Below are 26638 nucleotides of genomic sequence, written 5' to 3'. Positions count from 1 at the left end.
AGAAAGCTGGCTTCCTGTTGTCTTTGCAAACAAATCTTCAAAAGCAATTTAGGCAGAAAGGTATCATAATGCCCTTCTTCACCCATGGGAGGGAGTGATTTCCCTTTCCAAATGAGATACAGGATGGTTTTTGCTATTATATTAGTGTTCTGGCTAAGATCACTGGCATGCCCATAATGACTTGTAACTGGCAGCTATTAAAACAGCCTTCAGACAGCCTGTTATCCCTTACTGAGGAAATGCTTCCCTCTTCCCAAGACCCTGCATTTCTAAACCCTTTGCAAGGTGCTAGCAGTTTGGGATACTGATCTTTCCTTCCTTTCCTGTCTTTGATATGAAGCTAAAATTGACCAGTTGAAATTCAAATTTTCTAACAAAAGGTGAAAATGGGTGTTGAAACAGAATGTTAATTTGGTTACAGAACTGGAAACCATTGAAGAGGTTTCAGTAAAGCTGCTCTAGTGTATATTTGCTGTTTTTCTTCCAGTCCTTAAGATCTTTGAAGGAAAACTTGCCTGTGGTTTGTATTACAAATCTTGTGTGTTTGGCCACTTGTGTTGCCCTCTCTCCTGGGTTACACTACTTTATATTTCACCAAATTGTTACCTGGCTTTACAATCAAAATCTTTTATCTTTTTGTGTGTGTTACTTTAGGGGCAATTTTGTGATGCAGTTTTCTTAATTGGTCAGGCAGTGAGACTGCAAATGAGATATCCCTAAGCTTGTCTGGAAATTACTTTGTGTTGATAGGTAAAGCATGCCCAGGATTATTGTATCACCAATCACACTTACTTTCTGTGCTTAAAAAGTCATTTGTAGCTATAAATTCATGCTGTGAAATCTAGTTTTGTATTTTGCAGGTTGCATATTGTAAAATTTATCCATTGTGTAGCAATTTCAATTAGGTTTTGGGCCCATAGCAGTTTTTTTTTTTATATTATTTTTTCTAATGTGTACAATCTGCATATGGTGCTTGAGTAGAATGTATCAGGTTTGTGAACCCTGATCCTTGGACAAAAATTCTGTTTCTTTCTTTCCTCCCCCTCTTCCCCCCACCCCGCCCTCCATGGTGGTCTTCCCTGTTTGAGATGCCATTTTTTTGCCTGGAATTGAAAACTTGTAGTTTTCAAGAATGGTTACCAAACTTTTTTAATCTTTGCTAGCCAGTTGGCAGACTAATACCAGATTGGTGTTTCTTAAAATATAAGTGTTCCTGAGGAGTGTAGGACTGATCAGTGAAGTTCCCAGTGTCTATATCTCTGTTTTTTGTTTAGTTTGTCTTCTGTCTTAACTAGCTGAGCTGCAGTGTTCTTACTTCATTTCACATTTTTCTTGGTAAAAGCTCATTTTTTAAAATTTAAAAAAATAGAAGATGCTGTTTTTAATTTGCTTTTCCGACACTGCCTTCAGTCAGAAAGAGCTGAGTTCTGTCCCTAGTGTAGCGTTGATGTGAGTATTATCATGGCTCTTTCTTGTGCATGTCAGTTTTTCATTAAACAAATAAAACTTGAAGTGCTGTTGACTTGTGCAGTGCTTCAAAAATTCCACCTGGAGAGCATCAGTCCTGCTTACTCAGTGGAATGAGTCAGTGTCATCAGCAAACTCCTTGATCAATTCCTTCTTTAGATTAGACAGAAATACTAGAATCAGCAGTGGACCTGAGAGCACACAATAATAATTGGAACTGGCGAACTAGGAATTAATTTTAACACTAAGGTGGATGTCCTAGGAGGGCTTTTTGTCAATATATTTGCATTATGAGTTTTTCTAAAGAGGCTCCTGTAAAATAAAATTATTTATTTAAATGCATCTAGAATTATATAGGCTTTGAACTGTTGAATTTAAAGCAAATCTTGAACAAAGATGATGCATGTCCTATGGCACGAGGTAGGTGAATGTGAATTGAAAGCAAGAAGATGTTGCAGACATTAAATGGAAGGAATAGTTCCACTGATTCATCATCTTTGCTCTCAGCTGTCAGTTGTCTGTTTGATCCTGGAAGCAAGAACAATGGAGCTGGATACCAGCATGTTGCTCAGTGGAGCAATTGAGCCCTTTGTAGTTGTGCCTTCGTTCTTTCACTGCTCTTTTCTGACACAAGTAGGTGAACAGAGGGTGAAAATGCTCCTTTTGAGGAGCATTATATGAGCCTTGTAATATTTTTGTACAGCATCAGTGAAGTTCTCCATAGTTCTGCTAAAAATCATATGTTCTTTACTGCCAGAAGGCAAAGAAATAAGTTTATTTTAAAAAAAGCCCAGCAACTCACTGAGCTATTTATAGGAAATGACACAAATCCAGCATAATCTGATGAGATTCTTATATTCCTTTTCTCTAACTTCCTTTTGCCACCTCCTGTGAGTAACAGTCTTGTATCTCGCCTGCCCTTTATGGGCTGTCTCCTGCTTTGTGATACATAAACACATACTGCCACATTTCTTCTGAGATCACTTACTGTTCTCAGTCATTTACTGCGTAAGATATGTGGCACAATATATTCATGTGTCTGGGAGTGTGACAGCTTGCTGTGATATGTGTTAAATACAAACACAGCACGTGAATGTGATGCACACTGATATAAGCAACAAATCACAGAATCTAGAGATGACTAAAGCCTGCTAGATTTCATCTGATTTTTCTAGTGCTCTCTTCTTTCATGCCTTTTTTTCTTATACTGTTGTTCAATTTTAGTGTTATTGGGTGCCAGCATAGCCCAGCATTTGTTGCCTCAAACCCTTTCCTCATGCAGCGTCACTCCTGCAAGTTACTGAGCAAGCTTCCTTCCTTTCTTTGAATCCTGGAGATGGTACTTGTTCTCTCTTTCCAGTTGCCTGCCTTGCTTTTGCCTCATTCCTGTCTTTCATCCACGTAGTCATTGTGTTCTTCATTGTGGTTTTCTAATTAACATTTTTTTGTTTTTGCATCTTTCACTGATTATGTGAAGGAAGGTCCTATGTGCTGTAGTCATTTAGATGGTTGCATGGGACTCAGAGGAAGCAAATGGGCCATGGCTGGATATGAAAGTCTCCATCTGCAGCTTGTGGCAAATGTGCTGTGGCTGTTACTGCAAGGAAGTGTGGTGGATGTTCCTCAAAAGTTTGTTGCCTGCTTAGCTAAGGAGTGCAGAGGTGTTGGTGTGGGTCCAGAATTTATACAGGTAGTTCCTGCTACCATGTTTCTTTAATGCTGTGTGCACAACCCTTTTGACAGCCTGTGAGTGGAGGGGAAGGGGCCTAGGAACAGATTGAACTCATCACACCTTCCCAGGCTGGGTCCAAGGTTGTAAGTGAGACCTTGTGCATTTGACTAGTGGAATGCTTCTACGCTTAATCCGTGTCTTTTTTTAAAAAAATTTTTCCTGTACATTAGAAACTTCCCAATTAATAGTTTGATCCAAGTTTTCAAACAGCCCTAATTTAAGGAATTTGATTATCCGATATCTGTTGTCTGTCTCCCTCTAGGTTTGTAGAGAAAAAGTGTGAGTTTCAGTATTATTATTTCCAACTTCATGCAGTCTGCTTGAGCTGATATGGGAAGGGCTGTGGGTTGATCTTGGAGTTGGGGAATACTGCTTGTCTATAATTCACTCCAGGGGAGTGACCCAGTTGTGGTATTTATGACTTCTACACTGGAAGATCAAAACGAATCTGTGCCCTCTTAAGGAGAACACTGATACCAAATGTATGGCTCAGACCTTGAATGAAACATTCTGTTCAGAATATTAGTCTAATGGGATGAGTGGAAGGCTTAGTCTAATACTTACACATATATATATATATGTATGTTTCATTTTTCCCCTCCTCTTTCTTCTTCCTGTAAGATTGTTCCACTTTAAGGAAGTTAAAATTGGAGTTTTCTAAAAGTTGTATTGCTTTGGTCTTCTGTCACCTGTGTTGTGGCAGCTGTTTCATCATCATAGAAGACTGAACTTTAAGAGCCTTCAGCAACAGAAATTGCCTAAGTGCAGAGCAATAATATTTATTAGTCAAAGTTCATTACTTAATATTTTTGTGGAGCTTTTATAGAACCATGATTTCCAAGCCACGTTTTTTAGCATAGTTACAGGATCATCTGTGCGTAATGATCTTCTTGCCTACGTGATACCAGAATAATTGTTTTTATAGCATGATCTTGAGGTGCAGAATAAATGATCATTGTAAGCCTTTCTCCCATTGTCATCTTTTAATCTTGATCCAATTATTTACACTGAGCAGCAAGATGCAGGGTCCATGCCCTAGACAGAAAGGAAAATTTACGCCTGCAGCTTGATATTTGAAACTCCTCAGAAAAGGACAAACAGTTTTGTTTGGAGAAAGCTAACAAGAAAAATGATTCTTTCCTGGACTTGCATTTGACCAGTAAAGGTGAAGGAAGGATTAGTTTATAGATTAAGAAACAGAAAAGTTTTTCAGAATTTTCTTCCTGTCATGTCAGCTAAGCTCTCCCGTCTTAGTTTTTTGTCTTCATGTCCTCAGTTTGAAAGTATCCTAGTGAATCTTCATTACGGCTACAAGAGGCAGACCAGACAAACCTAATTGTGGGTTTAGGCCCTAACTTGGTTCTTCCATGCTGCCCATTAATGTGCTTATATTCTACTGAGACCAATGTTTTAAAAAAAAAAAAATGAAGAGATGTATTGCATTAGGTTGTATGCATCTTCCTGTGTAATATATTAACAACATTGTGAGGAAATAACCTGCTTAAGGGTGGAGAGGATGTTATCCATTTACCTCCAAAGTGGTGGAGGAGTTGGAAGTCAGGCACTGTGGTTATGGGCATATATTTTATTTTTCTCAAATTCTTTTCAGGGTAAGTGAAGAAAAAGAGGTGACAGAAGAACGGCTGAAGGCTGAACAGGAGTCGTTTGAGAAGAAGATCAGAGAGCTAGAGGAGCAGAATGAACTTATCATCAAAGAAAGGGAAGATATCCTTTAAAAATATGTGCAATGGCTCACTAAAATAAAAAGTGAAGTACAGAGAAATAATTGTTCTAATTTATGGCACAGAATAAATCTGCATGTGCTGCCATTCAAAAGCAATCAGAGAGATGACTTGTCAGCATGTGACACTGGTTCATTTGAGCTTAAACTGCCATCCAGCTGTTCCTATGATGTTGTTTTGCTATGAAATAGATATTTGTCAACTAAAAAAATGTCAATAAGGAATTTACACATTAAAATATGATTATAGATATTTTTTTAAAATTCTGTTAGGTGGTCATAGTTTAGGTCTAAAACTTGTATGGTGTTCCATTTCTCTCCCTGTCCAGAGAAAGGGAATCTACACTAAATGGATACAAATTAAATTTATGTACTAGGAGGTTTAACTAGCTTAGACTTTTTGTTTGGTGTAGTGTTTGTTTGTGTATAAAAACGGTTAGGAGATTCTCTTTTCTTGCTGACTATGACTTGTATTTCTTTAAGCTGCATATGCTCAGTCCCAGTCCTGGAATATCACATGCAAAGTCAGTCTTGCTGGAATTGCTGTTTTTCTTTCTGATGTGTGACAGACTTTTACAAAATTCTCTTGTTCATTTCTCTTCCAAATCTCTGATATTGATGTTTTGTTGTTAAATTTCTCAGGGGGCTAAGGACTGGCTGCTGAGGGACAGGGAAGAGAAAGGACAGCAACTACAGGAAAAACAAATAGTGTGTAATTCATTTGGAGTTGCACTGCCAATAGGGAGAGTAGTAATGTTGTTTTAAAAAGCATGATGGAGCCAACTGTGCAGTACTGTTTTCAGTCCTGAGCTGTCCCTTGTTCAAGTTAAAAACACAGTTAGTGACAAAAAGAGGCTGTTCAAGCTATTGGCCAGTGTTGAAACAGAAATAGAGATGATTGAGAAACTTAAACATGAATTCAGAGGAGGGTTCTTGAAAATTTTAGCAATCCTATTTCACAGTTTAGCACTGGAGGTGTAACAAAAACACTGCTTCTTTATGATGGAACTTGCTTGGCTTAAGAAAGGCATTCAGTGTTGTGTGCTCTCTGTCAGGAGAGCATTGCCTTGATGACTTAGAACATCCCTTGTAGCTCAGTGACACTTATTTTTCTGGAAAAAATTTGTCTGTTTGTCCTAAATAATATACACATCAACAAACTTAGCTGGCTGTGAACTGTTACTGGAAAACATTAGATCTGAGGTATTTCAAGAGCCATTAGATGTGACAACAGCTCTTTGACATTGATTTCACTGAAGCCAGTATTTTGCTGTATATTAAATCTTGTGTATTCAGTCAGGTCATGAATGTAGGTGGGATGCATGTTCCTGATTTTTTGTTATTTATCCACACTAATTCACATGAAGTTTATTTGGCTAGTGGAAAGTAGCGTGCTTGCTTTTTTCTGTTTTGTTGTTTGGGATTTTTCCCTTTCGTTTTGTTTCTTTACCAGAAATAGATTGCACGATCATGAATACTTTTCCAGAAGTCTGGTAGACATGGCAGCAGGTTAATGCATGCAATTTTACACTTCATAAAACTCTGTAAAACCTAGATATATAAAACAAGGTTATAATTTAAAACAGTGTAATTTTAATTGCTGCAATACTTGCCTATCATACATGAATGATTCAAGATCTTCAGTGTAACTCTGATCACTTAATTTTTTAAAGCTTGTTGCAGAGACAAGGAATAGTAGAAATGACTTGCTGAGGCTGAATACAGATTATGGCTGTTTCAAGTACAGCAACTTGAAATTCTTTAATTTCTTCTGGAATATAGTGTCCGCTCACAAATAAGATATCACGGATATAATACCATAAGAAAAAATTTTCAAGTCTGTTAACATCAATTTTATCTTTTTTCCCCCCCACATGGCTAATTTATTCTCTATAAGATAACTTTCTTTACTGCAGTATTTAAAAGTACCCTGCAGTAATAAATTGGTGCTTCTGATATAAATGCAGCTATCCAGCAAAGTGCAATTTCAACTTGGTAAGTGTTTAGTTCACTTAGCATGAGGACTGTGTGTGCTGTTTTCAGCAACACATATTTTTGTTGTTTTGTTTTTTTCCTTGAGATTCTTGAAGGAGAAATATTGTTTGGTGCTTGAAATCCCTAATTTAAGGAAAATCCATCCTTATTTTGTTGTGGTTGATTTTTTACCCCTGAGAAGCTGTGAAGACCCCTCTGTTCAAATTTGCAGCTGATGAACTGTGACAGAAGCTTTGGGGGAAGGGGGATGGGTGGTATGCAACGATCTCACTACAAAACTTGGAGTAACTTATCAGCATTTAGAAAAGAACATCTGTCTGCAGCCCAAGCTCACATTTACTTTGGAACTGCTCAGTGCTGTCTGGGTAGGGAACAATGACTAAAATTTCATGCAGATTTAGAAGTCAATTCTACCCTTCCTTGGCAGGTGAAACTTTGAAAATTGAGTACTTAGTACTAGAGCGTGCTGTTAATGGAGAACAACAGTGATGAGCATACTGTGAACCATAAATAGTCCAGCCTATTGCCAGGGTTGCCAAATACTTAGTATCACAGAATTAAGGAAAATTAGGGATATCAAGTAGTCAGTTGGTCTACACCTTCTTCCTAAAGAAGTATTTAGACCTATCATATTATCTTATAATTTTGTGAAAAGTAGCTGTTCTGGCTTGGTTTATCTCATGACATTTACACTTCAGAGTGAGTGACTTCTTTCAAAAGAAACTTGATCTGAAGTGTTTCAAATGAAGTGTTCCAAAACCAAAAGAGGACCAAAACTTTGTTTTGTTTGTAATAATCTCTTTTGTTTATAATAAACTGGAAAGTTCTAGTGCTGCTGTTAGAAGATGTGGCACTTAGTGTTGTTCAGGGACATATGCTGGGATGACAGCTCTTGCTGTTCTTATTAAAATTTGCCCAACTGGGCTGAACTGGATAATCCAGTAACAGCTGCTCACACTGTCTTGATGCCCTCCCCAATGAAAGCATCTTACAACTATGAAGATGATAAAGTGGTGGGGAAAAATATCACTTTGTGAAAATGAAGTATAGGTAAAAGGTAAAGAGGCAAAATGTAAATGATGTGTGTAGTGAGATCTAGAACGTGAGATCTGGGAAGAAAGACTTGGAAAGGGAGGTTGGGCTGGATGTGACTGATGTGAAAGCAACAAGAGCCTGTGACTCATGGGTTCAGAAATGTTTGGGATAAGCAGTTAGGGTTAATAAGAGCCAAGATGGTAGCAGGTGACCTAGGATCAGTCAGACAATTTTAAGACAGATGATGCAAGCAGGGATGTGTCTGCGTAGGGTATTCAAGCACCCTCTGAACTTTTGAAATAGAATTTGGGACTAAGTTCATGTGAGAATTGCCATGTATCACCTCCTGTGGTGTCTTCTACAGCATCTACTCTTGGTATTTATGCTCTCTTTGCTGCTGTATAGTGACTAAACTGCATCTAGTGGCAGTCTAGATTCTGGAATTGGCTTTGGAGTATGTGACTTGCGACTTCCTTGTTCTTATTTGTGTTATTTAATTTGCATTTTCACAGTAAAGGGTGAGCAGTGTGCACCATGTTATGCATTTAGACTACTTGTGCTGCATCTTTTTCCTCTTTTGCTAGGAGTTGCTAATAGAAAGGCTTTTGGCTTTCCTTTTTTTTTCCCCCTGATGTATTTTCAGGCACCTATTATTAATTTAGGTCCCAAATATAATTTAATTTAACGATCAGGAAAATATCCTTAGTGAGATGTCGCAATACTGTCATGATATATGTCTTAGGAAAAAAATTATAATGAGATTATTAAGAAACAAATACTACTGTTACTTCATAACTCAAAGCAATTATGTTGTGGTCTTTAGCCTTTCTTGTTATCACCATTAGAGATTTTTTCATGTAAATTTGATGCGGTTGCATAAATGAAGAAGAAAAAGCAGCTGTAACATTTCTATAAATACTTACTAATAGGTGAAGAGGAAACTTATTTAAAAAAAGTTTAAGATTTGGTTATTGAATTCTAAGCTCTGTTTAAATTACTATTATATAGACAAAGAATAGGCAGATAAAGGAAAGAAGAGATTCTGTATATTACAAACTTTTTTTTCTTTTTTTCTAGATTTAAACTAGTCAGCTGTAATATGCTACTGTTTTGGTTTATATTTAGAATGCACCTAGGTTATTTAAGTTTTTTGTTGGAATTATTTTCTGACTGAACATAGACTTAAAAAATGTTTTGGCCTTGAAATATAATCTAGGTCCAGCCCTTGGACAGGGACACCTCCCAGCAGACCAGGTTGCTGAAGACCCAGCCAAATTCACGCAACAAATCCTGTATGATTTACTTGGTTAGTCTTAAAATTGATCACAGACTCTGTTTACATGTGTCCTTAATATTACAGAACTACTTAATTAGTTGGTTTTGCGTGCAGTTAACATGAATATTAATTTAACTAAAACAGTTCATTTGCTTATGGTGTTAGTGAGACATAGAATATTAATTTGCTGGAAGAATAATGAGCTTTATAAGTATTATCTAGAGACTTTAATAAAATGCTTTTAGTTGTGCCATAGTACTGTTCCTTACATAAGTCTTGCATACATAAATTAGGGCCACTTACATATTTTCTGCTTTTCCTATCTTAATGTGTTAGTGTAAATTAGTAGTATTTTTCAGAAGAAAAAGAATTACTGGCTTGCTTAATGCAAAGAACAAAAGGGTGGAAAAAGAGTCAGAATACAGAATTTACTTGCTGGTTCTGCCTTATTTTCTCTATAATGTTAAATTTGATCTTCTGAAAACATGAACACTTCTGCTTCCTTTCCTTTTTTAATCAGATCCACCCAGCTGTCATCACAGATGAGGGAACAAAGGCGGTCTCGCACAGAAGGGCTTTGGCCGTGTACTTTGTTGGGTGTGTGGTCCCAGTGTCCTGTGTGGCAGGTTCATGTGTGTGTGCCTCCCTGGGGCTGCTGTTGGCAAGGGGACAGTCTGCACTCAAAAGGTCAGCACAGTGTCAGGGGGAGGTGGGACACAGATATTAACACTACAGTTTAGCATCTATATGGGTCCCTGCCTTGCTGTGCCCCCACCCTTCCCCCTGGAAAAAAAAAAAAAGAAGAAAATTTCTATAGAAAGGGAAATTTGCCATTTGCAGGAAACTTGTGCTTTTGAAAGTGAAGCTATTTATTTAAAACTCAGTAACAATTTTAGAGATTAACTTTGGCTGAGTCTGTTCCTGATGGTATAGTTTCTGACAAGTTATGAACTGAGGGTTTGAAATGACCGTCATTATTTTTCTTTTATTTCTTAACTTGGCTCCCTCAGCTTATCCTTTAAAGTTTTTTTCCTTTCTATTTTTCATATGTGAATGCATACTATATATCTTCTTGTGCATCATAATTTGTTTGAAGGTGTGTGAGGAGAATGGAGAATGAGTATTTTGCTCCTTTCTTCCATTTTATCCAAGTACTTTACCCTTTGAAGGTGTTTCTCTTACTGTTATTTCAGGTATCCAACTAGTAAATGTTTCTAAGCAACCATTGTGGTCTGTTGAAAAAAAGCTGCACTTATTAAAAAGTCCCTGAATATTTATATGCTATTCTGTAACTGCAGTATTGGTTAAATAATGTATGTATTTACGAACTGAAATGTAGAAGAATCAGTCAAGGACTATTGGGTAAATAAGATATTTTGAATTTTTCATGAACTTTTAAACTAAAACAATGTGAAACATATTGTAATGTTGAGTATTCAAATGGATCAATGGCTGGAGATTAATTTGAAGCTTTTTGTGCTTAATCCTAGTTAGTGCCTTTTAGCACAATCTAGCAACACTGTCCATGTTATGAAAATACCCAGAATCAGCAGGCAGCATCTGAGCAGTCAACAACAGCCTCTGTAGAATATGGGCTGGACAAGCTCTTTGCCCTAAACCTCTGCACTCAGTGGTGCAGGATTGTCTGTGAGATGGTACTGTAAGCATAGAAATACAGCTATGGAATGGGAGAAGCATATTTGCTCTGTGTTTTATGCTAAGGGTGGAATGGTGTTCTGTGTGTGTCTGACTGAAGCAGGGATGTTCCCACCCAACAGCTCTTGTATGGAATTTTGGAGTTCCCCTGAGGTGAGTGTTGAGGGCTAGAAGCATTCTCTCATCTCCCGTGTTTCATGACGTTTTTACATTGTGATGATCTGTACCTGGTACTAGAGACTTGATGGTTTTGAAGCTGAGTAAGAGCTGGAGTTCTGCCCTGCCAGATTGGGACACCCATGGGTAGCTATATGCTTCCCAGACAGCCTGTCTCCCAGCTCTGGGTATCTGAAGCACAGGTTTATGATATTATCTATATTAACTGTCTTGTGGGCATGACAGAACTGGGTATGATGATGGGCTGCCCCTGTCTAAACTAAACAGGAGAAACCTGTCATTGGAAATGCACCTTCAGCCATGGCAATCTCATACATCAATATCAGGGATTTTAAGAAAAAAGGTGAAGTACTCCAGGTAAAAAAAAAAATTCTCTGTAGGAGTCAGACTGGTCAGTTTAAGTGTCTCAGGTGAAAGACAGATCTCTCTGCTTTTTCCACTGAAACTGACCAGGCTACTTACCTGGCTGAATTTGACCACTGGTTTTGTGGTTATTGCTGAAACATTTGGCTTTAGCCATGTGAGCTCTCAAAGTGATGTTTGAGTTACATTTTTTCTTTATGACATTTTGCTCATTTGGAAACAAAGACTGAGTTCTTTTAAAAGGAGGCACAAATGGGAAAATGAGATCATTAATTGTTGAAGCTGGTACTGTAACAAATTGACTAGAAATGTGGATTCAGAGAAATTGATGTACTTTATCCTTCTAAACTAAATGAATTCTCCATCTGCTTCAGCTTCTCAGCTATAATGAGGATGTAGGGCTGACTCTGCTATTGGTTTCTCTGTCTTCCTGCACTGTTTTGGAAAGTTTAAACATTTCTTGCATAATTAAATACACTTTCAATAAATCAATCTCATAATAATTGTTGTTCAGGAGAGTTCATTATTCAGTTCAGTCTTTTAAATTACTGTTCTTCTTTAAAGGATTTTTCTGACGTAATGGCTTCTTCTAAATCCATTTGCCATGCTCTAGCTTGTAATTACTTTAGATTTGAAGAGTAAAATGAATGGCTTTATTATTAATCAGTAGCAAATTTGTCTTACTGTTTTTAGAGTGGCCTTCACTCATGAAATAGTTTTAATGGTCTAGATAGCAAAACACTTCATACCTCTCTTTCAACAGAGATTTAGTGAAAGCAATCAGATAGTTTTGTGGGGTTTTTTCTTCTGTCTCTCTCTCATCAAACATTTGTCACAGTGACTGTCATCATGTGTTTGCTGTTGTATTCTGTGAGCTGCTGGCCTTCTGAAAGCCTTGTTTTGCAGCCTGCTTTTAAATTGGAAGTTTTTCAGCCTAGGCTGGACTTCATTTTTGCCTTGGTGCTGTGGGGAGTACATTGCACTTAAGCATAGCATTAATTTAATGTTGGCTTTTACGGTGGACATTGGCCTGTAAGAACTTTGTCACTGTTGAAACAGCATGTTTCTTAACCCCATTCTATCGATATGGGATTTCATGGTCCTTAGTGACAGTGCTTTTGTAGGCAAGAGTTGCAAGTCTGTGCCTTCCCATAGCAAAATGCCATCTTGTTTTACAGCAAGAGAGACTGCACAGGTGACTGTCCTATGTTAATCTTCTCCGTTTTGCATCAGTTCTTTGTCCATAGTGTCTTGTGAGGTTGTTCAAATCCATCCTTAATTTTAAACTGTCAGTAAATGCAAACTAATATAATGCATTTTTAGCCTTGCTAAACTTCTTAGGATCTAGTGGATGTTACACTAATATCTGATTTCCATGGACTACTTAGAAAATGAAAGTGGGTTAGTTGTAGAGTTATGGACATTGTCAATCTCAGCTTTTCATTTCCTTAGGAATTCATTACTATAACATCACTCTTGGTTTTGTTTCCTCTATCAGTTGTGATGTTTAATGAGGGCTAAGAATTTTTAGTAATACTGAGGAGTTGGAAAAAACATCCAAAGAGGAATGAATAGCATCCTTAAAGTCTTAATTCCATGTCTGTCTGGGAGGTTATTAAAAGTGTAAGTGTAGAACTGGATGGAATCTATCTGGATTCAAGGACTTCATTGAAGACTTCCATGTATACCTTTTATTCTTAGTTCTATTGGCATTACACCTTCTTTGGTCTAATTTCAGGAGTTGTAGTAGTTTTTCATTTCACATTTACAGTTTTCAGTTCAGATCCTGGTATGTGTGTGTTTATTTAAATACATTTTTAACTGTGGAAATGGTAACCTTTTGCTGATGGCAGTTGTGGTCACTTTCACTGTGCATATGGCCAGAGATTTACATAAAGGTCATCCCCTTCTTGGGACAAAAAATACCCCAGGGTTTATAGAACAGGGAGTACTATTGTGGTAATAAGGATTATGCTGCTGATAAGTTCCCCTCAAGGCCCAGTGATGGTAATACCCCTATATTTTGTCTTTAAAGAAAACTGCTGAGAGGCAATAATTTTTTTTTGTATGTGTCCCATTTTCATTAATGCATGGTAATTGATGGAGTTGCAGTGACTTGTAACAGTAATGAGTTCTAAACATAAGAATGCACTCCTTTCTAATAAGTGAGCACTGCTGGGGTTTAAAAGCGTACTAAATCAGTTGCTTTAGTATGAATTTATTAGTTTTTTTCAGCATTAGCTTTAATAGTAGTTATTTACATAAGCGTACATCCCATTAACCGCCATCAGGGCTGGAAAACATGCTGAACTGTTCATATTTTCATATAATTATTGAACATAATGGTATCATTTGCATTTCTAAACAGTGATGTTTCTGTCAGGCTTGGAAATAGTGTCTTTACGCAGTCCCTATTTCACATCCACTTATTTGACATCGTTAAATTTTATGCTAATGTGCTTCCCTAGAATGTCATCAGTAGGACAGATGCTTGCACTTTAATATACAAATCAGTGATGCTTTTCCCTCCCCCCTCCCCTGAACTGCAAAAGAAATAAAAAAGCATATCTGCACTTTTTAGATATAGTTTGTTTCATTCTAAAGAATCTGTAAAAAATGAAACTTAGCTTTCACCCCCGTTAGTCATGTCCAAATGTAATAACAGATACCTTCATTGTGAACAGTGGGAGACTGTCCTCTGCCTGAAGGAGTAAGAGTATTCTAAAATTAAAGGCAATTAAGTTAAAATAAAAATTGTAGCCTTGAGCTTGCCACCTGGGCAAAGTATATAGAGCCAGCTGCCTGGTCAGGCAGTGGTCCGTGGGTTGGCTTACCTGGCAGCAGAGCATGGCTGTAAAGAAGGTTAAGGGAGGGAGCAGTTTCACCTGCTAGGCTCTGTCAGTAGAAGTGCATTTTGACTTGTACATTGTCAGGTTTTTAGTCTTACACTTAAAATATTTTTTTCATATTGCAGACTGGCAGACATATATGAACTCTGGCCAGCTAAGTGTGGATGGTAGTTGCTGTATGAACAGGACTGACTTTATTTTTATGTATATAAGAGCCTTGATGCTTCTACTGAAGTCAACACTGAAAGCAGAACATCAAAAACCTGAGCAATATACCAGTAATTGTAGGTCTGAAACTATGTGGAAATGATGGAATAAAAATAAATAAATATAATCAGCAGCACCACCAAAACCACACTGCTTTTCTTCCATTTCTTCCATGTTGCATTTGGTTTTTTATGAATTTATCTTGAGATGACTTGCTTGCTAGTGCAAGTAGAGTGCTAAAGGTAGAGCAGGTGTGTGCAGCCTGCAGTATGCAGGCTGATCACAGGAAAAATTAATTATTGAGATACAGAGTGTGTTGCTTATGAGCCTGACATGACCCCATGTGAATGAGCCTGGAAAACCAGTGGATCTCCAGCTCAGTTCTCTGCTTTTCCTGGCTTACCAGGCAATTCCGCTGTTTTCTTTCCTACTCACCTGTTTAAAAATTTGTGGTACTCCTTGCTGACCTTTGTGTGACATGAAGGTTAAATGGAAGCATGTTGCTCAGTTATGGTATTTCATGGATACACTGAAAATTTTAAATAAAACGAAAAGTTTTAGGGTCAAGGAAAAGACTGAGAGAAGTATATTACACAGGTTTGTCATTTTCATTGTTTTATACATAAAAAATACATGTTAAAGAATGCCTTTCTTAGTCATGTCTTAAAAGAAGGTTGGAAGGAGGCAGCCAAGTAGAAAAAGGTACTTGGAGTGAAATGAAAAGGCATATTTTATGCATAAAGGGCCACGTGAGCAAACTGGAGATATACTCTGATGGGTTCTGGGCTTATGGTGTCTTTAATTATAGATGATTAACAATTTGCTAGTTGCTTTGCAGACAAGTATGGAGGCAAAAATCCCTGCTGGGAAATTCTTGCAATCTAAGACCTCATTCTGGTGGTGTGTTGAGGTGTGTTTTAAGTCATGAGAAGCAGCAATATTAACACAACAACAAAAAATTTGCCTTCGCTGTGTCAGAGAGAACCATAAGAGTTTTGAAGGATTTCTGTCAGAGTTTTGAGCTTGCAATAGGGCAATCATTTTATAGCAAACAGTTTGGAGCCAGGTGCTTTTTGGTACACCTTTCACTCAGAATTAAATATGGATGCCCCAATATAGACTAGCAAATTGGTGAGATGTGCTAATTTCAGCTGTGAAATACTGGGAAATTTAAAGAGAGCACCTCTGGCATGCAGAGCATATTGTTGTACTGCAAAGAGTCTGAGCTGACCTCTTGTCAATGTCTCATTTAAACCCTGAAAAGAAGACTCTAGGTAATTGGCAAGTATCTTATTTTAATATGTGGCCATAAAAAGGTAACATTTGATGATTTTTAACATCAGGAGATTAACATTTTACCTTTAAATAAAATATGATTAACTGGTACAGAATTAAAAGTAATAGAACTGAAATATTCAAACTATGACTCTGTGGTGTCAGATTATGTGTTGAGTGTGACAGTTTAAGTACTGAAGTGATTTAAAAAATGAGTCAGCTGAAGGATGTATATCCCAAGTAGTGAGAATAAAATGGAAAAAAAACAATTGTAGCTATCAAAACTTTCTCAAAATATCCTGGCTGAATGAACCAGGATACCAAAGTGTGGTGTTGTTTACAGTGACTGGGTCTTGCCCAGATGCAGCAGGGGAGTAGTGCCTGCTGTCATGGCATCCTAATCTATAATTTTAACCCACCAAGTCATGATTATGCTTAAATTTAGTACCCAGGCCAAGACTCTGGTTGGCTGCTGGGTTCATCTACCTTCAAGAAGGTTCAAATATGATTGATTTAGCAATGCTTTTTTTCTTTCAGTAGTTGCAGTCAGCCAGGCTTTTTTTTATCCCTGTGCAATTTCATTTCTGGTGGATTGGCACGTTTTGATACATGAAGCTACATGTTTGCCATCTGAATTTCTTGGTGTCACTATTTGGAAGTGTGAAAATGCCATTGTGAAGGTTTGTCATTTGACTTCTGCATATTTTAAGTCCTTGTTAGTAAAAATGCTTTTTTCCCCCACCTAGTAGTTCTGTAAACTCAGCTTGGGATTTGACAATAAAGTGGCATCTTGCTGTCTTCTGAAGTTCTGTAAATGAATTTTTAGAGTGCAATTTGGGCATTTAATAATCTTCATGTAGAGGTTGTTTTTGACATGTTTGTGCACATTAAGCTGTGACACTTTGAAATCGTGTAGGAAGAATCAAGGGGAGGATTTGAGTATGGCTTATTCCAAAATGCAGTAATAAAAGAAGGGGTTAAGAAAATGTATTATGGTCACAAAGATTGGCAGGTCTAATTTTGTTTACATCCTGAGAACAGGATACTAAAGTACGTGTGTTGCTTTCAAGTAGTTCCTTCAGAGAGTAGAATTTTTGTAATTATATAAAAAAGCAAGCAAAGCATTTAATACCCTTTATAATACATTAACCCTTCCAGTGTGGATTTCTTAGTATTTTATTATCTTCAGGGAGAAGTTTTGGGTTTCCATAAATATTGCCGGACACATTGATGAAAGATCCCTTAGATGATTTTAAAGATGTTACTCAACATCTCTTACTGGTGCAGAGTAAGACTTGAGTGAACACAGCTTTTAATATCCAGCTGTTACTTCAGGTAACTGGACAAGTGCTGTGAGGCCTTATTGCTCTGTTTCAGTGCAAATAACCATATTTAACTTGCCATTGCTCTTTGCTTTAACCTGCTAATAAATCTACTGCATAATTTTTTCCTATGAAAAGAAGGAAATTAAAAACGAGGAATGTGTTTCTAATTATCTGCAGAGAGAAGTGATGGGAGCAAATGAAATGAACTTACCTTCAGGATCGAATTTGATTTTGGGAAGGATTGCCTGCTGTTGTCTCTGGTAGTGTGGGGCTAGATTTGGTAACCCAGAAAGGCTCATGGTTTCCCCAGAAAGCTGTCTGGGTATTTCCTGGGTCCATCTGCTCTGATGCACACACAACCTGTGAATCCTAGTTGATTTTAATGAACTTTTTATATAGAACTTCTCTTGTGTTGGCATGGTTCATGTTACTATGTTACACTTGTCTTTCTGGAAACAACCACAGGACAGTGCAGAGATTTTAACAACAATATAATTGCATTGTTCTGTCCGGACATCGAATGCATTGGAGATTCTCCTGGCTCATCTGCAGGGAACAGATGACTATCAGGAGCCTTCTGGCTCTTTCAAACAATCCTCTTAACATGTTTCTGTTCCTAAAGCTGTAAATATCTGCCTTGGTTCATTTGTTAGTTCTTTTCTCTGTGCTGCTTTTTAAGGATCAGTGTTTTAGATGAGCTTCTGTTTTTTTTTTTTTTATGACACCTCCTAATTTCCAGGCTAGACACAGTCACAGCTAGCTTAAACATGCTTGTTCTTGTGCCAGTGTTTTGCTTAAATAGATCTTCCTCTCTTTCATGTTTATGTAGAAGGGATTAGAGCAATAGACATTCCCTCTCTCAAAGGGAAAGGAGAGGACAAAGTGAGAGAAGTTTCACTTGTTGTTGTATGAATGATGGGGAGCCTTGGCTTCTGGATTAGAACAGGCTAGAAATCTGGGTGAAACGGAACAAGGCTGAGAAGGATTGTATGACTGAAAGGTCAGAAAGCTTAGCAAAGTCAGAACAGCAGTGTGGACTAATTGGGATTTGTTTGCTTTTTCTTGCCTATAGAAGTTGTCTTGATGAAGTTCATCTTTGGAAAGCTAGACAGAAAAACTTTTGATTGGTGTTATAGAAAGTCCCCAAAGGTCAGATTAAATGCACGTGTATGTTACAATTAAAGACTGGTCCAATAAAGCAAGAGATGACTGAGCAGACAAATTACAGAGTGATTTTAAGTAAGCCTCTTGACTTCCCCCATGGCAAAGGTGTCTTCTCAGTTCTTCCCAGTAGGAATTCTGTTTAGTCTTGCTTTATCATCAGCTGGGGACACACCACTGTGGGTATTCTGCTTGTTCCTCAAGGACATTGAGCTGTTGTGAATGGTTTAAATTTTTGGAGAAAAGGCATCATATAACTGGATTTGCATTAACTGAGTAGCTAGTGGTGTCTCAGAACTTTGAATGGTGTTGCCCACAGTAAAGTCAGGGTTTACTTCCCAGCATTATGACTTTTACCTTTTAAATACCAGTAATAAAGTAATCAGAGGTTTGGGACATAAATCTGCAACAGATTTATATTTTATTTACTTTTCATGTTGTGAGTTTTCACTGTGCATGAGGAAATAATCATGGCTGAGATAATTCTGACAGAAATTACAGGACAACTGATTATTAATTCAGAGTAGCTAAATGCTGTCCTTGGGTGTTTATTTGGGTTCCTTCTTTGCCTTCATCTGTCCCTCTTTTGGAGGGTATGGTGCTTTTCACCATTGCCATATCTGTTGCTCTTTGTAGACGCTAAAATATATTCTTACTTCATATTTCATAGAAAACATATGAAACGAAAGCTCTGCAATTAATATCTTACTGAATGAGTCATTATTTTCTTCTGGTCTGTGAAATTAAGTAAAGTGTGGGTAACTTGAGTTGCAGGACCTTTGCAGTGCAGCTTGTAGTTTTGACATAAAAGTACTATGGGCATGCTGAATCAGTAGGATTTTGTCTCTTTTATATCTTTTGGCCTCCAGAGCAACCCAAAATGTGTTTGTGAGCTGTAATAAAGACTGGTTCTTTCCCCTCACTCTCCTCTCTGTCCATACTGCATTGCTTAAGGTGTTCTTCTACTCCCTTTTTCTTTCAATGTCAGGAATTTTATTTTAGTAAGACTTGTGAAATCTGTAGACTTATGGAAGATTACTAAATCTGCCAGAAGTATATAATGCTCATGAAAAGTATATGAGATTATACATAAAATCCTTTCCACTTTTGGGATCTGCTTGCTAGATGATGTGAATCTTCATTCCCTAGGAAAGAGGCTTTCTGCTCAGTATAGTCTCCAAATTTTCCTGGAAGATAATTAGTCTAACTGTCTTTGAAGTGTGTTCCTTAATATGAATCTATTTTTCAATGCTGTGTGTTTTGAAAGGGTTATGTTGTGTATTTGCTGTAATTTGATTCAGGTTGTATTACTTTGTGTCATATTTTGTATATTTTGGAATTTTCCATTATTTTTTCATGTCTGCTTTTTAGTCAGGAGCAATATGGATGTAGGAGGAGGCAGGAAGTTTCAAGGGAAGGCACATAATGGTGTGAAGCACAAGGCTTTGTTGTTTCTTTGGGGTTCTGCATTGAAGGACAAGCATTTCTTTCCCTTGTGGACTCCAATAATGCTGTTAGATCACATGAAGAGAACTAGGGATGATATCTTTGAGTTTCACTCCATAAATTCTGAAAACATCATGCTTCTGGATGTGTTCTTTCTGGGACTTTCTGATAGCCTTCCTGAATAATAAATGTAAGTGATGACCAAAGTGGTGTCCCTGCAGTCTAAGCTGTAGTGAACTCCTTGAAGAGATGTGCTGGAGGCCAGTTTGCTCAATCCTGCTTCTCACCCTTGGCAGTGTTTGTCTTCCCCACCAGGATCCCAGTGGCATCTAATGCTTTGGGTGGGCCTGCAGCTGACGTATTCAGAGAGCCCCTTGTGTGCCTGTTACATGGGCACGTCCAGAAAGGAGCTCAGTAGCCAGTCACAGCATAAATCATGAGTGCAGCCCAAGGAATCGTTCTCTCCTGAGGAGACTCAGCTATAAATTTATGTGAATGCACACACTCTTTCTTTTTTATTTTTCTGTTCATCTCCTGGTTTTTGTCAATTGTATGGTAATGAATATACAAAGAATGGAGAAACTGGGTTAGTAGTACTAGTTTATTGTATAAGATACATTTCGCCCGAATTTGTTAAAATTGGTTGTTTATCTTTGGGATTAGGGTTCTTTGATCTTAATTTTATCTCAAGCAGAGTCAGTCTTCTAAAGTCAGCTGGTAAAGGACAGTAGTTTTTCCATGCTTGTAAACTTTTATACCAGAGCAATCATCATCAAAACACTTTTTTTTTTGTTATGGACTATGGACATAACAGTTTCATGTTTACAAAGCCAATTTGAGAATCAAATGTAGTATTAAGCCTAGTGCCAAGATAAGTCTCTGGTAACAGGAGAATAATTTGCTGTAACATTTTCATATGTTAAGCTGCATTGAATGCACATTAATAAAACAGATACATAGAGGGATGGTGTCGCACTGCAGGATGTTTGTCAGGTTGTTTTCATTGGCCTGACAGAACTCCAGTATGAAAGGTACAGAGTGTGGACAGATTCAGTAATGAACTTGCATACCAAATCATCTGTCGGAACCCTGGTCAACTGGGAACAGACGTGCTGACAGACATGAGACTCCTAGTATAGCCATGTGGTGCTTTGTCTTATTTAAAACTCAGCTGGCCCCTTGTTCTGTAAGTTTAATAGAGATGTAGCCTCTATTGCCACAATGCCAATTTTGCTGCAGTTTGTCCTGCAGAATGTTGAATGCTATATGCTTTGCTCTGTGAAAAAGGATGCATTAGGAATCTTGGAAAACACAGCAATGCTCAAAGCAAATTTTGATTAAGATTCATTTACAAGAGGAGTCTCTCACAGTTTTTAGAGCCTTGAACAGACAATAGTTTGGTGAAATAAACTGTTATATGCAAAAATTACAACAGAATTTATAGTGGTTAGACAGCCTTGGTGCACTGCTAGGAAATTGTTGTTAATTGATCCTACCATTTTATGATGATGATGGATCTTGTCAAGAAAAGAAAACAACTTCTAGCATCTTATATATTTTATTCTTTCTTTTTCAGTTATTTATTAGATTAGGAATAGAAATCTCCATCAGCTTTTGGCTTATATAGTAGCTGTTCTTAAACAGACATTGAAAATTAAGTGAATGAATTAAAGACAAGCAACAATTTTTTTCATGTAGAGCTGATCAGCATTTTAAATTTCTATTTTGCAGGCATTGTTAATACTTTGAGATGTAATTTTGTTTCACTAAAATGTATTTCAAACAAATTCAAAGATGCCATGTTTTGGTTTTGTGTTCTTTCATGACACAGTGAGAGACTCATGTTGTGATCCTGCTGTTCTGATGATTGTGCTTTGACACAATGGAAGCGATTTATTTGTTTTTTGAAACTGTCAGTCTGTCATTGCTACATGCATGGTGTATCAATACTGAATCAGTCGCACAATTAGACTTTCAGCTACTGATAAAAAAAATGTTTTTTTAATAATGAGCAAAACGTGACAATTTGTGATGAAACTTTGACAAGCAACCAAACATCTGATGCAAAATAAAAATATTGTCTTCTTTGAAAAAAAGGGAGGATTTTCTTAAATTTCAGCATGTTTGTTTCCTTCTTCTGTTTGAAAAGTGATTTTGGTGGATGATCAGAGTTGTTAGCAGCATATATTAGAAAAAAAAGTGGAAGAGGTTTTCTTTTCCAGCAGAGGATGGATCACTATCTGTCTTTCTCTTTGGCTGCTAGTTCTTTGTACAGATAGCCTGAATTTAAGTTTAGATTTTCATTCTGATTTGGAGGCTTTGTCATAGCTGTAAGCCTTTGTCTAGAAATTTGAATTGTTTCTCACTCAGCAAATTAAGCTCTGCTGTGTCCACTGCTGATAAGCTTTTCAGGCTGTCACAGGCTTCCTCTGTCCTCAGTCGTGCTTTGTGAAATGCACTGCAGTTTGTGTACCATCCCACAGATTTGTGGTAGGGGTCTCAGAAATGGTGAAGTTGGGCAGATTTCAAAGGACCATGAGTATATTGTGGGGAAAGTGATGGGTGGGTTCTTTGATCAGCCTTAACTACAATGCCAGTAAACCTTTAACTTAGCTGCCATTAATTCAGCCCGACTGAAATAGCATTTAGAGTTAATGAAACTAGTTTTAACAGGATCTGCAATGCTTTCTGTGTGTGAACGTGTGACATTTTACAAGTGCATTGCAAAGACTAAATTGATTCTTAGAAGAATACATTTCTCTAGTCCAGACAAGACCTAATAGATCTTTTTCCTAGATAGCAGACTTAACTTTTTCCTAATTTTCTCTCTTGATTAAAACCCTGAATGGGGGGAGGTTTCTACTAAATGCCTGCTCAAAACAAGCTTAGAGAAAATGGAATGTCAGCCTTAAAAATGTCACTTTAATAAGGTTTGACAGCATAAGGTCCTAGAAGTCTCCTAATGATATATATGCAAGCATGGAGTATGTATGCTTGCTGTATTTGGAATCAGTGTGTGCAGGAATGTATAGTCCAAAAATATTGATGACACTGTGCTGGGGAAATTGCTAGGAATGGGGAGCACTGACAAAGAAAAAGGACTGGCAAACCCAAGATACAGATGTGGATGAAAGGGAAAAGAATACTCAATAAAGACAGTAAAAAAGAGGTATCAAGCTGTTGGGGCAAAGAGGTAGATCCCCTATAAATGGGAGAAAACAGTTCTCATAGGAAAACCTGCCTATTAATACTTAGATCTCGGGTATAGTGGTACAAAGGGATATTTATGCTTTCTGGTGTGAAAATAAAACAATTTCCTTTGTGTCTCTGTATATGTGCACAAGCATTTCTAACTTTTTTTTTCATAGTGCTGACTATGTTTTTAACACAGAATATACTCTAGTTTTGGGAAGTTAATTTTTGTCTATCCATAAAATTCTGCTGACTTCTCTTTTGTGTCTAAATACTTGACTGATTATTGAATTCCATGCATTTATGCGTACTTCAGAAGTCTTATTTAACAATTAGTGTCGGGAAAATCAAGGAAAGGCACATGTCATGCATGTGCCACATATTTAAATCACACTTTAAAAGTGCCATCTGCTCAGCACTTCGTTTTTAGGGCGTTCTGTGCTCTACAGAGGAGTGTATCATTAATAAGAGTTCAAAACTAACTTAGGTACCTATTAGGCATAGTGTAATTTTATTTTGTGTGTGTGTGTGTGTGTGTATGTGTATTACCAGATGCCTACATTTCCAAACCAGTGACAATTTAACCTAAACTCCTGAGGATGTAATTTTGCAGCTAGTAAGCTAGCTTATAGAGTCTGGACAAAGACAATAGAGCTTCACATTGAGCTGTGGCCAGTACCCACTCATAAAACTCAAAATTTTTATTTGTGATTGTTTTTCTGCTCTTATATAATTTGAAATTGGGTAACAATTCTTTGGAATAAGCTATAACCATTTATGTGTTTTAATAATACAAGGTTTTGCAATATTGTCCAACAGTTGTTGAATTTTTTTTTATTTTCTTGGTTCAGAGCAGGGACATTACAGTTATACTTTGTTTATCTGAAACTCTTATCTAAAACAATATTATGGCAACCAATTATTCTGTGTTTAATGTTGGTGGGCAAATTCCCCAGACCGTCTAAGCTTGTTTAATATCCCCTTGCAGTGTTTGGACAATGGACTGATGTTATTAGAAACTATGAATCAAAGTTAAATTGAGGGTATGAATCATGTTTAAACTGCAGAACAAAATCGTGATGATGTGAAAGTGCAAGTAAGTAAAGGAAACCACAGGATAAAATAATTGCAGCTCCTTGCTTAAAGTAGGTGCAGACTGGTTAAATCCTTCCTAATGGATGTGCACCTTGCACAGATGATGCCTGCCCTGTGCTGCATTTGGGGCTGCGTTGATGTGACTCTGTTCTGAAAGCACCTGCTCTGCAGCCTGGCTGTTGGCTGAGCCAGTGTGGGGGTCCTCTGCTCCCCCCTCACATCTGAAAAAGGGGTGGAGATACTGCAGATGGTCCAGGTGTTCCTACCTGCAGCTGACCTGCCTGATGCTGTGGTCCCTTCTGTTAGCTTATGGTGCTGCCATTCCTACCAGTAGACCCTTGAGGATGATACAGAGAGGATGTAGGGAGGATCAAGAGGCAAAAGGGATTGAATAAAATTAAATTATTTTACTAAGATTTCTGTGAATTTGATCAGTGAAATTTGGGTTAGAAAAACAGAAATAGTTATTCCTCAAGCTTAGAAATTTCTGTGTTTCCTTTCTTCCAAGGTAGTGTAGGTGATTTGGAAGCATTTCTGTATGAGGCCAAAGTTTGCTTTTCCTGAAACATGTTTTTTTTGTTTTCTGCAACTATGGAATATTTTTCTTTTCTGTTGGCTGCTAGTAAGTTACGTCTTTGTTCCTGCTCCTATTAGACTGATTATTTTTGGTGTCCCACTATCTTCTTTGAGGAAGTGTTTTTGGTAAAAGTTGGTTTGAACTTATTTAATGTGGAAACATGTGCATATTTGAATATGCACAGGTATATGTTCAAATACTTAGCTAGCCATCCCGGAGCAGCAGGATGTATGCATTTCTTCATCTTCTTGGATATATCTATTGCTGCATCCAGTTATGGACGCCCAAAGTAGATGCTTATTGGTGTAAGAAGTTCTCTTCTGAACAGCACAGGCCAGGTCCAAGTTTAACAATTTGTTGTATCTGACTGCCACTAAACAGTGTGGGAAGTGTTTAATGCAAATTCATGGGAGTCTGTCTTGTAAAGTACTAAATCCAAGAAGTGCAAGGAAGAGCAATAAGAAATTTGAAATAAGGATGTTAAGTGTAAGTCAAAGCCACATATCTCTTAAAACAGTAAAACTTCCCACAATCTGTGTGTTAACAGATTTTGTGATTTTCAGTTGAACTCCTGATGCATGTGTGCTGATCTCTATGCAGAGTCCTTTCAGTAATCCATGCTGTTATCACTGCGTTGGTTTTAAAAATGTTAGCTCTCTACAGCACTGAGCAACTGCATGGTAAACAAGCCTTTTTACTTATCCTTACCTTAGACTTTATGTGCAAACCTTAATACCTTATTCATATAAGGTCTGACCTTTCCTACAGTTGCAAACAAACATCCAAATAAACCTTGAATTATTAAACTACCCTTTATGTGAATGTAATGCAATTCTCATACTATTTTATATTTCTCTAACTTCCATGCTTGTATTACAGACGTGCATTCAAATGGCAGATCTGTCCTTCATAAGCAAAATAGTTTTATCTTTTCCTAATTAGGCAAAAAATTCAGTCTAAAGGTTTTATTTGACCAGAACTGAGATCCTATAATGAACATTACAGGCATAGAAGAGACTTCTATTCACTTGTTAATAGATGTGTAGGGATCTGTTTCAAGTCGTATTACAGGACTACCATAACAAACATTGAAGATTAATGTTATTAATTTAGAAGACAGTCAGTGACAGAAGTTCATGTTCTAGTAACTGTGTTGTTTTGCTTAATTGTGTGCATGTGTGAACAAAACATTGTCGGGTTGCAGTGGTGTGTGTATTTTTATTTGCATTGTATTAGCAATTCATGATGGGAAGGTGAAACCAGCAGTCATGGGCTGAGGAGCTGTTATGCCAAATACAACTTTTTCTACTTTTTCTTTCTTTAAAGGTGCCCTTTCTCTGGTAGTCAGCCTCATGAATTTCCAGTCTTGAATTTCTGCGGATCACAAATGGAATTCTGGGTTTTGTGATGGGAGGGGTAGAGATCAGTAAGTGGGAGTGAATGGATGAGGACAGACGCATATTCTGTCTTAAAAAGTAAACTTGCTTGAGTTTTCGATTGGGCAAAAAGAAGAACCACATTTCAAGTTAGCATTTTAAGTTTCCTTTAAATGCCAGTCTGAAGCATATTTGCAGCTGTTCCCGTTAAAAAGTGGAAAAGTTTGACTTGTATGGTTTTTGGTGGTATTTGAAAGCTTTTTGTGCCCTCTGGAAGAGTGCTGCATTCAGTTATGGGTATGGCACATGCACAGAAATGGAGATGGCTTTGATTTATACTGCTTCATTGCATGCATCTCCTTGTTTAAGTCAAGGTTCCCAAATGAAGGAGCCAGGCAGTCGCCTGAATATAAAGGCAAAGAGGGCAGGGGAGGAATTATGGTTTATGTTTCCCAGGTTGCCATGACTTCTGTTAGAGGCCCTAGGAGTTAAAATTTTTTTCAAGAGAACATATGACAGTTTGAGACAGGATACATGAAGTATGGATATGTTAATTACAGCTAATGAGAGATGTGAGAAGGAGCACGAGTAGTTTCTTGTTCTCCTTAATATGCAGTAACATGAGCCAAAATACCCCAAGTGTGGAGGGGTTATTAGTGAAACCAGTCCAGGAGTTTTATGGTAGGTTTTAGT

At 37.4% G+C, this 26638-nt stretch overlaps 1 protein-coding gene across 2 annotated transcripts in view; it reads left to right on the top strand.

Annotated features, from left to right (window-relative positions):
• The window catches only part of KIAA1328 (KIAA1328 ortholog), a 171596-nt gene that overhangs the window by 13926 nt on the left and 131032 nt on the right, over positions 1–26638 (top strand). For both annotated transcript variants that reach the window (XM_038125884.1, XM_038125885.1), the window contains exon 5: positions 4809–4924. In XM_038125884.1, coding sequence (XP_037981812.1) covers positions 4809–4924 — 116 coding nt within the window. The remainder of the gene's footprint in view (positions 1–4808; positions 4925–26638) is intronic.

Source organism: Motacilla alba, chromosome Z, assembly GCF_015832195.1.
Source record: "Motacilla alba alba isolate MOTALB_02 chromosome Z, Motacilla_alba_V1.0_pri, whole genome shotgun sequence".
Taxonomy (NCBI): Eukaryota; Metazoa; Chordata; class Aves; order Passeriformes; family Motacillidae; genus Motacilla; species Motacilla alba.
Note: the sequence above shows the minus strand (reverse complement) of the source record. Positions and strands in the feature narration are given on the sequence as shown.